This window comes from Anthonomus grandis, chromosome 12 (assembly GCF_022605725.1).
Source record: "Anthonomus grandis grandis chromosome 12, icAntGran1.3, whole genome shotgun sequence".
Lineage (NCBI taxonomy): Eukaryota > Metazoa > Arthropoda > Insecta > Coleoptera > Curculionidae > Anthonomus > Anthonomus grandis.
In genome coordinates, this window is record NC_065557.1 from 4,734,560 (window position 1) to 4,748,755 (window position 14,196).

Consider the following 14,196-nt stretch of genomic DNA (forward strand, 5'->3'; position numbering starts at 1 on the left):
CAATAAATCTATCAAAATTTCACTCGGGAAAGTGTCGATTTATATACACCATAAAAGTAACGAAACTGTTACCGACACTGTGTGGCGAATATTTATTGATAGCTACGGCCGGTTTCGTATAAAAGTGGGTGGCCGTCCAGCTCTGGCGCTGACACCTCGTAGCTGATTTATCAGCCGAACTTTATATTATGGTGTCGGCGAACCTGACGCCCACATAAAAACCGTAACACTGACAAAGATGGGGAGGCGAAGAGAATTTATTACTTATACACCCTATATATGGACTTGGACTTATTAGATTTTTTCTTTGCATTGGGCGTGGTTCAAAACAGGTAGAACTGGGGCGCTCAAACAGCATCATACGTCCTGGATACGTAATTTTTATATTATATTTTAATAATTATTAATATATAATAATAATTATTGGGATTTTCAGTTAAAATATGCTTTATACCTGCAACAAGTCCATTTTTTACATAGAAAGTCTTATTAATACCATACTTACAGTTTACAGTATTTAATTTAGTATAATAAATAGATTGTAACTATTTTTATGCGTTTTAAAACCCTTTATTAAACTTATTTTAATTCATCTTAAAATAAAATATTTAAAAGACAATTTAGTTTTGTTTTTTTTTTAATTTAAAATTTGCTCCTATCGTGCCTATTTATAATTCTTGGTAAGTATGTCTAAATATCTTAAATGTCTTAAATACGCAATATCTTTAGAACTAAATTGAAATCAAATAATATTTCAGTGGACGTGTTAATTATTGAATAAAGTGATGAGGGCTGTCTGAAATGCAATAATTAGGCAACACGCATTTCTCTATATATTTGTGTTCTGTGGTTCGAAGAGCGTTATTGTGCGTTAAAATTATAACACTCCAATAAAAGGATTCTTTACGCAGAATGTTTAAAATGCAAATAACTTAAAAACTGATAGAGTTACGTGAAATAAACAAGAGTACCGTTTTTATCAAAATTAAACTGCCTTTATGATTTTCTAGTCGTTTTAGCCATAACTGATTAGGCAAAAAAGATATGTTGTAATTTACCTAAGTAACAGGGTGTAACTAACGCCTTGTATAAATAATGCTAAATTCACCACAAAATTCATAGTTTTCATGTCAAAACATATAAAGTCGCCAATTTTGTGATTTTAAGCAGTATCGTCTTGATACTGCTTAAAATCACAAAATTATTAAGAAAATTCCAACTTTAAATACCCTGTATCTCGTAACCTGCAACATTTGGATAATACATGTTAAGCTCAATCGCCATATTTTGGTGCGTAATATCTCCAGTTCAGAGATTGCCCATTCTTAATGAATCACCCTGTATATCAATATATATATTTCCTTTTTTATTGATTCTATGAACTCAGAACGTGACTCTTGTTGTTCACCTGGAAAATCCCTCCTCGACCCCGCGTTATTACAAATCCGACGGGGGATCCCCCTTAAGCCGATCCTAACGACATGGAAGCTCTTTGATTAATTATTGTTGCCAAGTAACCCGGAGGGTCAAGTGCTTTTCGTGCACGGAGCTTTTCGTTGCTTGCCTGCGGATTAAATTACATTCCACCTGGAATTAGTGAGGAGAGATCGTGAAATCGACACTCGATTGTTTCGGTAATCAACCGGAACCTGCACGTAATTAGAATGAATTAATCTCTTCACGGAGCGGAGGGGGTGTTTTTTAAGGTCCTTTAAAAGTATCGAAACTTCGTTATTTTAAATGGGACACCATGTATCTTATTGCATTTTTGCGTTTAGTGCATTTTGGTAATGAAAATTTGTATATAAATTTCCTGCCTAAACCAGATAAGTGTTAGACAATGGAAAGAAAGTAAGTGATGTAGGCTTGTTTTGGCAATTATTCATTTTGCTCAAAACAGGGTAAGTGCACAAAACTAGCAAAATGTTACTTATCTGGTTTTGGCAGTAAGCCGACGATATTGCCTTACCAACTCGGTAGTAAATGGAACAAGCTACCACAAAATATTATAAAAATTACTTTCCTTCAATCCTTTAAAACACAAATATTTAATGATCTTTGTACAGAACAAAACATATGCTAAAGTCAAATATCATATTGTTATTAACTTTTTCTATGTACCTACCTGAACCTATTTTTTTAAATTTTGATAATTAATAAATGACCTTATTCATTATTATTATTATTAACTGTAAAATAATTTTAATTTAAAGGTCTACTAGAAATAAATTAATTAATTAGTCCAGGCATTTGAGGCATAATTTTAATTAAAGTGTTTGAAATGCTTAGAAATCTACAGTTCCAGGCAGTCGGGAATTGTAAATTAATTTTAACTTAAACGTTTACTATAAATTAATTAATTAATTAGTCCAGGCATTTAAAGTATAATGTTAATTAAAATACCTGAAATTCTAAAATAATTTTAACTTAAACATTTATTATAAATTAGGTAATTTATTATTCCAGGCATTTGAGGCATAATTTTAATTAAAGTGTTTGAAATCTACAGTCTACAGTTCGACTGCCTGGAATTGTAAAATAATTTAAACTTAGTTAGTCGGTTTGAACGTTTTCGACCTTTTTTAACATTTTCTGCTTTTTGTGGTTGTTTCCGGACACGTAATTTAGTTTTAAGTACCCCCCTATGTGTTCCAGGTTCACCTGCTTCAGTTGGAACATATTCACTTCTCGAACTTTGAAAAGGTTCCGACTCTGAATCTTGCTCCGACATGGCCTATTTAAAAGCTAGACACGTACTTTAAAGATAAACAATAAATTAACTAACGATGAACGAGCCAAAAGCATACTAAATCCATAGAGAAATGAATATTAAACTTACTTTACTTACTTACATACTTTTAATTACTCCGTTGATTGAAAAGGGAAAAGATGCGCAAATACTGTATAAAATTTCGTGACCGCGGCAGCCAGTCGTTCTTTGCTTTATCTAGCAATTTAGAAGCTAAGAGGTGGCGCCCCCATACGTAGGAATGATGAAACTCGCTTGGCAGCCTTGGTATTAAAAATTATCAGGCATAATATCGCAGAGAAATGGGAGTTTTCGCATTGCGCTATTTCTGTTTGAGGACATATTCGCATATTCCATAGTATAAATTTGGGAGAAAATATTGAAAGGTTTAGTTTCATATTTTGTTTTTTTTCTAATTTTTAAGTATAAAATCTAATAAGTAATATAAGTAATATAATTTTGCTTAGTTTTAAAAGTACAGTATATTATAGAGTTTGCCTACATTTCGGCAGAACCAGAGGCTGTTATTTTTTATACAAGGTGCAAAAATATACATATGGTAAAGTTATGGTAAACTATTTGTGATGCTGTAGATTTCGTGTTTTTTACCTTTTATAAAAGTGTATGACCAGCATCTTTGGGATAATGGATGAGTTTTTCGAGTTATATGGTAAAGTGTTTTAAGCTTTTGGGCCTACGGCTTATAAATTTAAAAAAAATACCTTGAAAAAAAATTAACCTTAAAAACATATACAGGGTGTTCCGTTCATCATGTTACAAACTTCTATGGCAGATAGAAAACGTCAAAAGAAAAACAAAAGTTCATATAAACATGGGTCCGGAAAAGCTTCCTCAGGGAGGTAGAGCTCTTTGAAAATAACCTTTAAAAACTAGATTTTTTTTAATAGCTCTGTAACTACTTTAGCTACGCAACCAATTTTGGGAGGTAAATTATTGTTATAAGTATTATTGTTATAGTACGTTTATTCTTTTGAACCTACTAAATAAAAAAAGTATTTACCAGGGGCTTTAGAATCAGGGGAGTATTTGGTAAATTTGGGCCCATTTCTTTAAGACTTTAATTTCTGCCCGTTTGGGTATTAGATTATGATGTTCCTATGCTTTTTACATAAAAAAGGTGCTCTTAATAAAAGTCGGTAAATGATAAATATCACCGTTTTTGTGAAAATTGACGAAAAGCAAGTTATGAGATACAAAAATGAATTATCTATTATTATTATTAATAAACAATTAAAAAAAAAAATCTGGCGTAAATATAAAATAAATGTTTAAAAAAAGTTAAGGTAGCCACTTTATTAAATTGGTACTCAAATTAATTAACTGTCACTTTAATTACCTTGAGGCATAAAATGTTTAAATGATTTTAAGTGTACTAAAAAACCAACAAATTAACAATTTTAGAAACGTAAACAAATTTTATTAAAAATTGGTATTACAAAAATAAACTTAAAATATTAATTGCTCAAAATGCCGGCCGCCACGATCGATACATTTATTGTATCTACGCACCATATTAAGGTTGACGTGGTTAAAAATGTCAGGCGTGGTTTGGATTACTTCAGCAGCTGCGGAAATTCTGGCCACCAGGTCTTCTTCTGACTCGACTGGAGTTTCATATACGAGACTTTTCATATGCCCCCAAAGAAAAAAATCTAAGGGTAAATCTGGTGAGCGCGCTGGCCAGGTGACAGGGCCTCCGCGGCCAATCCAGCGCCTTCCAAAATTTTCATTTATAAACTCGCGGACAAAAAGTGGAAAATGAGCTGGCGCTCCATCGTGTTGTAGCCATAAGTTCCATCGTATATTTAGGGGCAGATCATCTAATAGTTCTGGCAGTACATTTCTTAAAAAAATTAAATAAATATTTCCCGTTAAACGAGGAGGTAACATAATTGGACCAATTAAGCGTTCTCCAACAATGCCGGCCCACAAATGACCGAAAACTTATGTTGATAGCTAAAATGAATACCATGGATATTCATCATCCACCAAGGGTTTTCCTTACTTTACACATTCTTAGAATTAAAAATGCCTTCTTTTGTAAATAAAGCCTTGTCAGTAAAAAGGACATATTTTGGAAATTGAGGTTCTTCTGTACACCGGTCAAGAAACCACTGGCAAAAATTCACGCGGGGCCTAAAATCATTGGGTCCTAATGATTCCACCTTTTGCAGGTGGTAGGGCCGAAGAAGCTGTTCATTAACAACGTTCCATACCCTAACATGATTTACATGCATCGCATCAGCAACTGCTCGAGTATTTACTGATGGGTTATCTTCAAATCGCTGAAGCACTTCTTCCTCAAAATCCGGGATTCGGATGTTCTTTTGCGCGCCATTATCTTAGCGTTTTATTTTAACAGAGCCAATCTCCCTGAGCTGTTGATTGACCCTTTCAAAAAGCGTGTGAGATGGGATTCGCCTTTCGGGAAACCACTCTTCATATAGTCCAGAAGCAGCTCTACCATTACATCGAGCTTCCCCATAAATTAAAAGCATATCGGCGTATTCAGCAAAAGTGTAATCCATTACTTAACCGTAATAAAAAGGGAATTAATATCATGTAAAAAATACTGACAGTGACAAATTTAAAAAATACTGACAGTGGCAATGAATTAGCATTTTATTATTATTAAAATAATTAATTCAAGATACAGTAAGATGCTGTTTGGTTTTAGTCAATTTCCACAAAAACGGTGATATTTACCGACTTTTACTAAGAGCACCTTTTTTATGTAAAAAGTATAGGAACATCATAATCTAATGTCCAAACCATGTTGGGGCAGAAATTAAAGTCTTAAAGAAATGGGCCGAAATTTACCAAATACTCTCCTGATTCTAAAGCCCCTGGTAAATATTTTTTTTATTTAGTAGGTTCAAAAGAATAAACGTACTAACAATAATTTACCTCCCAAAATTGGTTGCGGTAGCTAAAGTAGTTCCAGAGCTATAAAAAAAACTAGTTTTTAAAGGTTATTTTCAAAGAGCTCTAGCTCCCTGAGGAAGCTTTTCCGGACCCATGTTTATATGAACTTTTGTTTTTCTTTTGACGTTTTCTATCTGCCATAGAAGTTTGTAACATGATCAACGGAACACCCTGTATATGTTACTCACCTTTAGATTGACTTTTATGTTTTATAGGGTAAGTTTGTAGCTGAAAACTTTTAAATGTATTTTTTTTTAAATCTAAAAATGTCTATTGTAGATTTGATAAAGGTCAAGAATATGAAGACCGAAACGTTATTAAAATTATATGTTAAAGCAAGATAAATTTCATGTTTTAACAATTACCAATACCCAAGAAAATAATTGATTTCAAAAATACATAAGCAGCATACATAACCCAAAAACAATCCAACCCTATATATTCAACCAAAGAAAATGGTAAAATTGGATTATTTTTGGGTTAATATTCTGGTTTGATAAATAGCATCATATTTCTTAAATTGCCCGGGCATTGGGCATTATGAATAATCGCCATGTAATTACATTGTTCATATTATACGAGCCCCGTCCCACTTCAGTTGGCCCAATTGAAAATTCTTAATAATTTCTGTTTAAACCCCCAAAAAAAAAGACAAATTTTATAGTGTTATATAGTTTTAAACAAATAATAAGCTTTACTTATAATTTTTTATTCTATAAACTCTTTACTCTATAAACACAACAAAATGGGAAAGTAAACTCATTTATATTGAACATATATTTATTTTTTAAAACAGTCGCAATTCTTTGAGGCATGGGGTTTATTAAGCTCTGATACTACCCCTGATTAAAACTATCCCAAATTTCTTGCTAGTGGATTTCGGACCTAATGAATAGAACCCTTGTATATGCCTAAAGAGTTAAAATAAAATAAAAAATAGAAACAAGAAATTTATTTCTACTATTTAAAATATGATTCAAAAATTTATCAATCAACCAAAATCTAATTTTAGAGATAATACATAATGTTTATATGAGATACTTTTTGGTATTGTAATATTGTGGAATAAAGATTCAATAAAAAAAAAATAAATTCATTTTTTACTAAGCGGGCCAACTGAAATAAGACGGGGTTCGTATTATATTTTTAGCAGAAAATTTTACATAACGAAATAATCATAAATAAATGGTAGTAAAAGTATTTACATATAAAGATTATTTAAACAATCTTTATCATAATTTTTTATTTTATTTGTTTAAACATTGACTGAAGAGGCAAGATTTAATTTTCAATCATTGATTAGATACGATACGTATTTTGCTATGCGGCTTCTTAGAAGTTTGTTTTTCTCTCGTTTGCTGGTATTTTTCAGTTTCCCATTTAAAAAAACTAAAAGAATTTTCAAAAAACTAAGAGAATTGTTTTTTTCTCTTCCTAGTATTAGTACATCCCCGATAAGCACATTCAAAACAATAATAATACAAAATAATACGCCAAACATGCAAAAACTCCCTTAGACGATGCTGGTGAGCTCCGCTAAACAATAATGAGACACAAACGGCAAAAAGATTTCCGCGCGCGTTTGAGCGTGGCGCCATCTACCCGCCGCGCGCTTTTTGGGTCACGTTTTTGCCCGTAAATATGCGTATCTTCTCGCCTCTTCAATCAACGATTACTCTATGACTAAACCGGTTAAAGCGGCGCGGCGGTTCCAGCTGTGTCACATTCTCCCGCAAGCAAGTCCCCACCACTATACGAAATTTGGTGCAATAATCAGGCAAGTCCTGGACTTGCCTGTTTCTTGATCCAAATCGGTTAAAGGGCAAGTCCTTTGCCTTTATATCTTTCACTATATGCCAGGGACTTGCCTGATTTTTGCACCAAAAGACGCGCAATTTTAATTTATATGGGTTGATATGTTTAACTCATTTTATGAGGAAAATTGACTTGCCCGGTTCTTGCACCAAGGTCTTCAATTTTAACTTAAACATTTACTGTAAATTAGGTAAATTATTATTCCAGGCATTTGAGGCATAATTTTAATTAAAGTGTTTGAAATCTACAGCTCGACTGCCTGGAATTGTAAAATAATTTAAACTTAAACGTTTACTATAAATTAATTAATTAATTAGTCAAGGCATTTGAAGTATAATGTTAATTAAAATGCCTGAAATTGTAAAATGTTTTAAACATAAACGTTTACTATAAATTAATTAATTAATTAGTCAAGGCATTTGAGGTCTAATTTTAATTAAAGTGTTTGAAATCTACAGTTCGACTGCCTGGAATTGTAAAATAATTTAAACTTAAGCGTTTACTATAAATTAATTTAATTAATTAGTCAAGGCATTTGAGGTCTAATTTTAATTAAAGTGTTTGAAATCTACAGTTCGACTGCCTGGAATTGTAAAATAATTTAAACTTAAGCGTTTACTATAAATTAATTAATTAATTAGTCAAGGCTTTTGAGGTCTAATTTTAATTAAAGTGTTTGAAATCTACAGTTCGACTGCCTGGAATTGTAAAATAATTTTAACTTAAACGTTTACTATAAATTAATTAATTAATTAATTAATTCTTTCCAAGACATCCAAGTTTTAATTAATTAACAAAACAATGAATTATTCCAGGCAGCTACTGCATGATTTTAATTAAAGTGCCTGAAATGGTAAGAAATCTACAGTTGCCTGAAATTGCAAAATAATTTTTATCTCAACATAGACTATAAAATTAATGAATTATTAACAAATAAATTGCCGTTGAAACTGAGTAGTGACGTAGTCCATTTTTCAAGATGGCATCCATCCGCCATCTTGAAAACTACACTTGTCAATGCGCCACGCCCATATAAAAAACAAAAGCGAGACTTAGAAAAAAACAGGGTGGGGATGTGTTGGGAGGCAATAAAACAAAAAAAAAATTAATTTAATTTATTTTATTTTAATTTAAAAACACATATATAGTTTACATCATGATATATTGTGCATTATATTAATTATAATTATTAAGGTCTAACAATTATTTCCTGTACAATTAAAAATTACAAATAAATAATAATAAAATACATTTTGGCAAGATGATTTTACGCTACACGGTAAAATATATGTACAAAATATTGTACAAAAACAAATTGTAATATTATTGCTGCTCGTTAAGAAATGTACGATTGCACTTAAACATTATTTACGCCCCCTAGCGGTATACAATATCAAACACGTTTTCCTACTAGACGTTGACCCTGTTTCTTTTTGTAACGGGAGAAGAGATCCAATATTTACATATATACAAATACATTATGTACAAACTTAATTACATCAAATTAAAGCTTCACGTGGTTTAAGTAGCTATATTATATACTACCTTGAAATTTACTTTTGTCAAATCCTATCATCGAAAAAAAAAACGATTTTTTTTTAAGGAACATTGAAGTATAAGAAATTTCTTTAAAATGGCAACAATGGTACATAAACACGGCAACACTGCTAGATTTCGCTCATAAAAGCCCGACGTTGTCAATTCTTGTCTAAAATCCCGCTAAAAAAAGTGTCACTAGTCAAAACCGTCATTTTTGACCACGTCGAGATACAAAAACTTTCATAACTCCCTCAAAAATGGTGCAAATTTGCTGAAAGTTGCCTCAATTCATTTGGAAAGCTTTAGTTTATATTTCAAAAAATAATCCAAGTCAATATTTTTATTAGATTATTTTTTACGCGCTCTCAAAGATGACGGTTATAATTTTTCCAATTGTTTGGACATCCAGTACAAAAACCTTCATAGCTCCTTCAAAAATGGCCCAAATTTGTTCAAAATTGCCTTAATTTGTTTGGAAAGCTTCAGTTTTCATTTTAAAAAATATTCCAAATCAATATTCTTAATAAGGAATTTTTTATAGGCTCTCAAAGATGATGGTGAAAATTCTCCCAATTTTTTGGACACCTGGTACAAAAACCTTCATAACTTCCTTAAAAAGTGTCCAAATTTGTTCAAAGCGTCCTCAATTCGTTTGGAAAACGTTAGTTTATATTTAAAAAAATAGTCTAAATAAATATTCTTTAGATGGAATTTTTTAGAGACTCTCAAAAATGATTTATGAAATTTTTTCTAATTTTTACGACACTTATTAGAAAAACCTTCATACTTCCCTCAAAAATTGTCCAAATTTATTCAAAATTATCTCAACTCGTTTAGAACGCTTCAATTTATATTTAAAAAGATATTCTAAATCAATATTTGTAATAAGGCATTTTTTACAGGCTCTCAAAAATGATGGTAAAAATTGTCCCAATTTTTCGGACACCTGGTAGAAAAACCTTCATAACTCACTCAAAAATTGTCCAAATTTATTCAAAATTATCATAGTTTGTTTGGAAAACTGCAGTTTATCCTTAAAAAGTTACTCTAAATGAATATTTTTAATAAGGAATTTTTTACAGGCTTTCAAAGATAATAATGACAATTTTCCATATTTTTAGACACTCAGTACAAAAACCTTCATAACTCCCTCAAAAATTGACCAAATTTATTCAAAATTATCTCAATTCGTTTAGAACGCTTCAATTTATATTTGAAAAAATATTCTAAATCAATATTTTTAATAAAGAATTTTTTATAGGCTCTCAAAGATGATGGTCAAAATTCTCCCAATTTTTCGGACCCCTGGTAGAAAAACCTTCATAACTCCCTCAAAAATTGTTACAATTTATTCAAAATTGTCTTAGTTTGTTTGGAAAACTTCAGTTTATCCTCAAAAAGATACTTTAAGTGAATATTCTTAATAAGGAATTTTTTACAGGCTTTCAAAGATAATAATGAAAATTTTCCATATTTTAGACACTCAGTACAAAAACCTTCATAACTCCCTCAAAAATTGACCAAATTTATTCAAAATTATCTCAATTCGTTTAGGACGCTTCAATTTATATTTGAAAAAATATTCTAAATCAATATTTTTAATAAAGAATTTTTTATAGGCTCTCAAAGATGATGGTCAAAATTCTCCCAATTTTTCGGACCCCTGGTAGAAAAACCTTCATAATTCCCTCAAAAATTGATCAAATTTATTCAAAATTATCTCAATTCGTTAAGAACGCTTCAATTTATATTTAAAAAGATATTCTAAATCAATATTTGCAATAAGGCATTTTTTACAGGCTCTCAAAAATGATGGTAAAAATTGTCCCAATTTTTCGGACACCTGGTAGAAAAACCTTCATAACTCCCTCAAAAATTGTCAAAATTTATTCAAAATTATCATAGTTTGTTTGGAAAACTGCAGTTTATCCTTAAAAAGTTACTCTAAATGAATATTTTTAATAAGGAATTTTTTACAGGCTTTCAAATATAATAATGAAAATTTTCCATATTTTTAGACACTCAATACAAAAACCTTCAAAACTTCCTCAAAAATTATCTACATTTATTTAAAATTATTTTAATTCGTTTGGAAAGCTTCAGTTTATATTTTAAAAAATATTCCAAGTCAATATTTTTATTAGATTATTTTTTACGCGCTCTCAAAGATGACGGTTATAATTTTTCCAATTGTTTGGACATCCAGTACAAAAACCTTCATAGCTCCTTTAAAAATGGTCCAAATTTGTTTAAAATTGCCTTAGTTTGTTTGGAAAGCTTCAGTTTTTATTTTAAAAAATATTCCAAATCAATATTCTTAATAAGGAATTTTTTATAGGGTTTCAAAGATGATGGTGAAAATTCTTTCAATTTTTTGGACACCTGGTACAAAAACCTTAATAACTCCCTCAAAAATTATCCAAATTTGTTCAAAACGTCCTCAATTCGTTTGGAAAACATAAGTATATATTTAAAAAAATAGTCTAAATAAATATTCTTTAGATGGAATTTTTTACAAACTCTCAAAGATGATTTATGAAATTTTTTTCTAATTTTTACGACACTTATTAGAAAAACCTTCATACCTCCCTCAAAAATTGTCCAAATTTATTTAAAATTATCTCAATTCGTTTGGAACGCTTCAATTTATATTTAAAAAGATATTCTAAATCAATATTTGTAATAAGGCATTTTTTACAGGCTCTCAAAAATGATGGTAAAAATTGTCCCAATTTTTCGGACATCTGGTAGAAAAACCTTCATAACTCACTCAAAAATTGTCCAAATTTATTCAAAATTATCATAGTTTGTTTGGAAAACTGCAGTTTATCCTTAAAAAGTTACTGTAAATGACTATTCTTAATAAGGAATTTTTTACAGGCTTTCAAAGATAATAATGAAAATTTTCCATATTTTTAGACACTCAATACAAAAACCTTCAAAACTTCCTCAAAAATTATCTACATTTATTTAAAATTATTTTAATTCGTTTGGAAAGCTTCAGTTTATATTTTAAAAAATATTCCAAGTCAATATTTTTATTAGATTATTTTTTACGCGCTCTCAAAGATGACGGTTATAATTTTTCCAATTGTTTGGACATCCAGTACAAAAACCTTCATAGCTCCTTTAAAAATGGTCCAAATTTGTTCAAAATTATCTCAATTCGTTTGGAAAACTTTAGTTTCTGTTTAAAAAATTATTCCAAGCAAATATTTTTAATAAGGAATATTTTACAGGCTCTCAAAAATGATGGTGAAAATTGTCCCAATTTTTTGGACTCCTGGTAAAAAAACCCTAATAACTTCCTCAAAAATTGTCCAAATGTATTCAAAATTATCCCAATTTATTTGGAAAACTTCAGTCTATATTTAAAAAGATATTTCAAGTCAATATTTTTAATAAGGAATTTTTTACAAGCACTCAAAGATGATAATAAGAATTTTCCCTCATAATAATCGAGACATGGTTTTCCAAAATTCCTGTAATTTTGTTACTTTCATATATAGCAACAAAATGTTTTTTCATTATAATATTAAACGATTATTTTCCCATAAAATCCAAATTTGAAATAAGTGTCTTTGATAGGTGACGATTGACAGCTTGTGAAAGTTAAGTTTTTTTTTCAGACTTAATGACCAAGACATGGTTCTCAAAAATTGATGTTATTTTGTTGCTTTAAGGTTTAGCAACAAAATGTTTCTTTTATTGTCATTTCAGGTCATTCCTTTACAAGAAAATCCAAATTTGAAAAACCTAAATTTGACAGGTCGCAAATGACAGCCTGTCAAAGTTGGGCCAGTTGTGATTCTCAAAACCAGGTTTTTTGAATTAAGACACTTTTCAGCGAGGGTGCGATACAAACCGAGTCTCATTAAAATAACTTCGCTACAAGTCTCTTAATTTCTTCATAACTTGACAACATTGCTCTTGGCAAATCATAAGCCACGCCCCCTTACGCATGCTCCGTTACTACTACTTCAATCAAACAAATCTAAGACACACAGAAGGGACCCAAACAGTGTTGCCGTTAGTTGCAATTTACAATTCCCTCAAAAGATGCCGCACGCACGGGTAGTCCGAAAGAGTCCAAACAAGGAAAAAGATTAAAAAAAAAAAAAATAGTCCACTAAAAGGAGACAACCGAGGGCTTACATATCACTGTCGTAGACTAACCCGTACTGTTCGTGGCACTACCACGCCCTCGCCTGTAGCGGCAAATAGGCGCTACACTGTTGCTGATAGTTGGTCTGTTGGCGGCCATAAGCCATCGCGAGGCCGCCGTTTGCCATGCACTGCGCCTGCGCCGACTGACTCGATTGGCAGGCCGCCGTCTGTTGGCCGCCGCCACGTGACTGATCCTGGCCGCCCGATTGGCCGCTCGAGGCCGACGAGTTGGTTTGGTTGCTGCTACTCGAACACGGTTTGCCGTCTTTGACTAGAACTGGAACCGCTACGCGACGCGGTGAACTTGATGACTAAAAAAAAAATTTTTTTGATTAGGTGGGTTTGTATCTCGGAAACGGTTTGAGGTAAGTAGGGCGTGTGACCCCTCAAAATTCTTGGAATTTTATGGACAGTTCAAATGTGTAATAATATATAGGCTGTGATATTTGAAATAAAGAAGTTAGCGCCTTCTTCAGGTATAAACGGAAGTGAAATTGAAGTTAAATTATTTTAAGGAAATGTTTTTTAGTAGACTCTATTTTAATAAAATATTTCTAAGTTAATGGCGCTTCCGGTTGTAGCGGAAGTAGGGGCTAACTTCCTTATTTTAAATAGGACACCCTATATACTTTTACAAATTTGAACTCTCCATAAAATTCCATGAAATTTGAGGGGTCACATGCCCTACTTAAGTCAAACCGTTTTTGAGATATAAGCAGTTAAAAATCGCTTGATCTCGAATTTTCCAAAGGCATGCAACCAGAGTTATTTCAAATAAATGCAAACGACTTTCCTTGCAATTTTGGTGTTTTTGAAAACTATTTATTAGAATAATTTTGAAAAATTAATTTAAAAAAATGAGATTTTTCAATCGTTCATATCTCAAAAACTATTTGACCAAAATATGCGATGTGACCCATCATATTTCTTTGAATTTCGCGTAGAATTCAAAAATGTCATAATACATGGGTGGTCCCATT

At 31.2% G+C, this 14,196-nt stretch overlaps 1 protein-coding gene across 1 annotated transcript in view; it reads right to left on the reverse strand.

Moving 5' to 3' along the window:
* Window positions 1–8,615: 8,615 nt before the first annotated feature.
* The window catches only part of LOC126743355 (homeobox protein Nkx-2.1-like), a 41,891-nt gene continuing 36,310 nt past the window's right edge, over window positions 8,616–14,196 (reverse strand). The window contains exon 7 of the mRNA XM_050450394.1: window positions 8,616–13,527. Within this exon, the coding sequence (XP_050306351.1) occupies window positions 13,243–13,527 (285 nt within the window). The 3' untranslated portion in view covers window positions 8,616–13,242. The remainder of the gene's footprint in view (window positions 13,528–14,196) is intronic.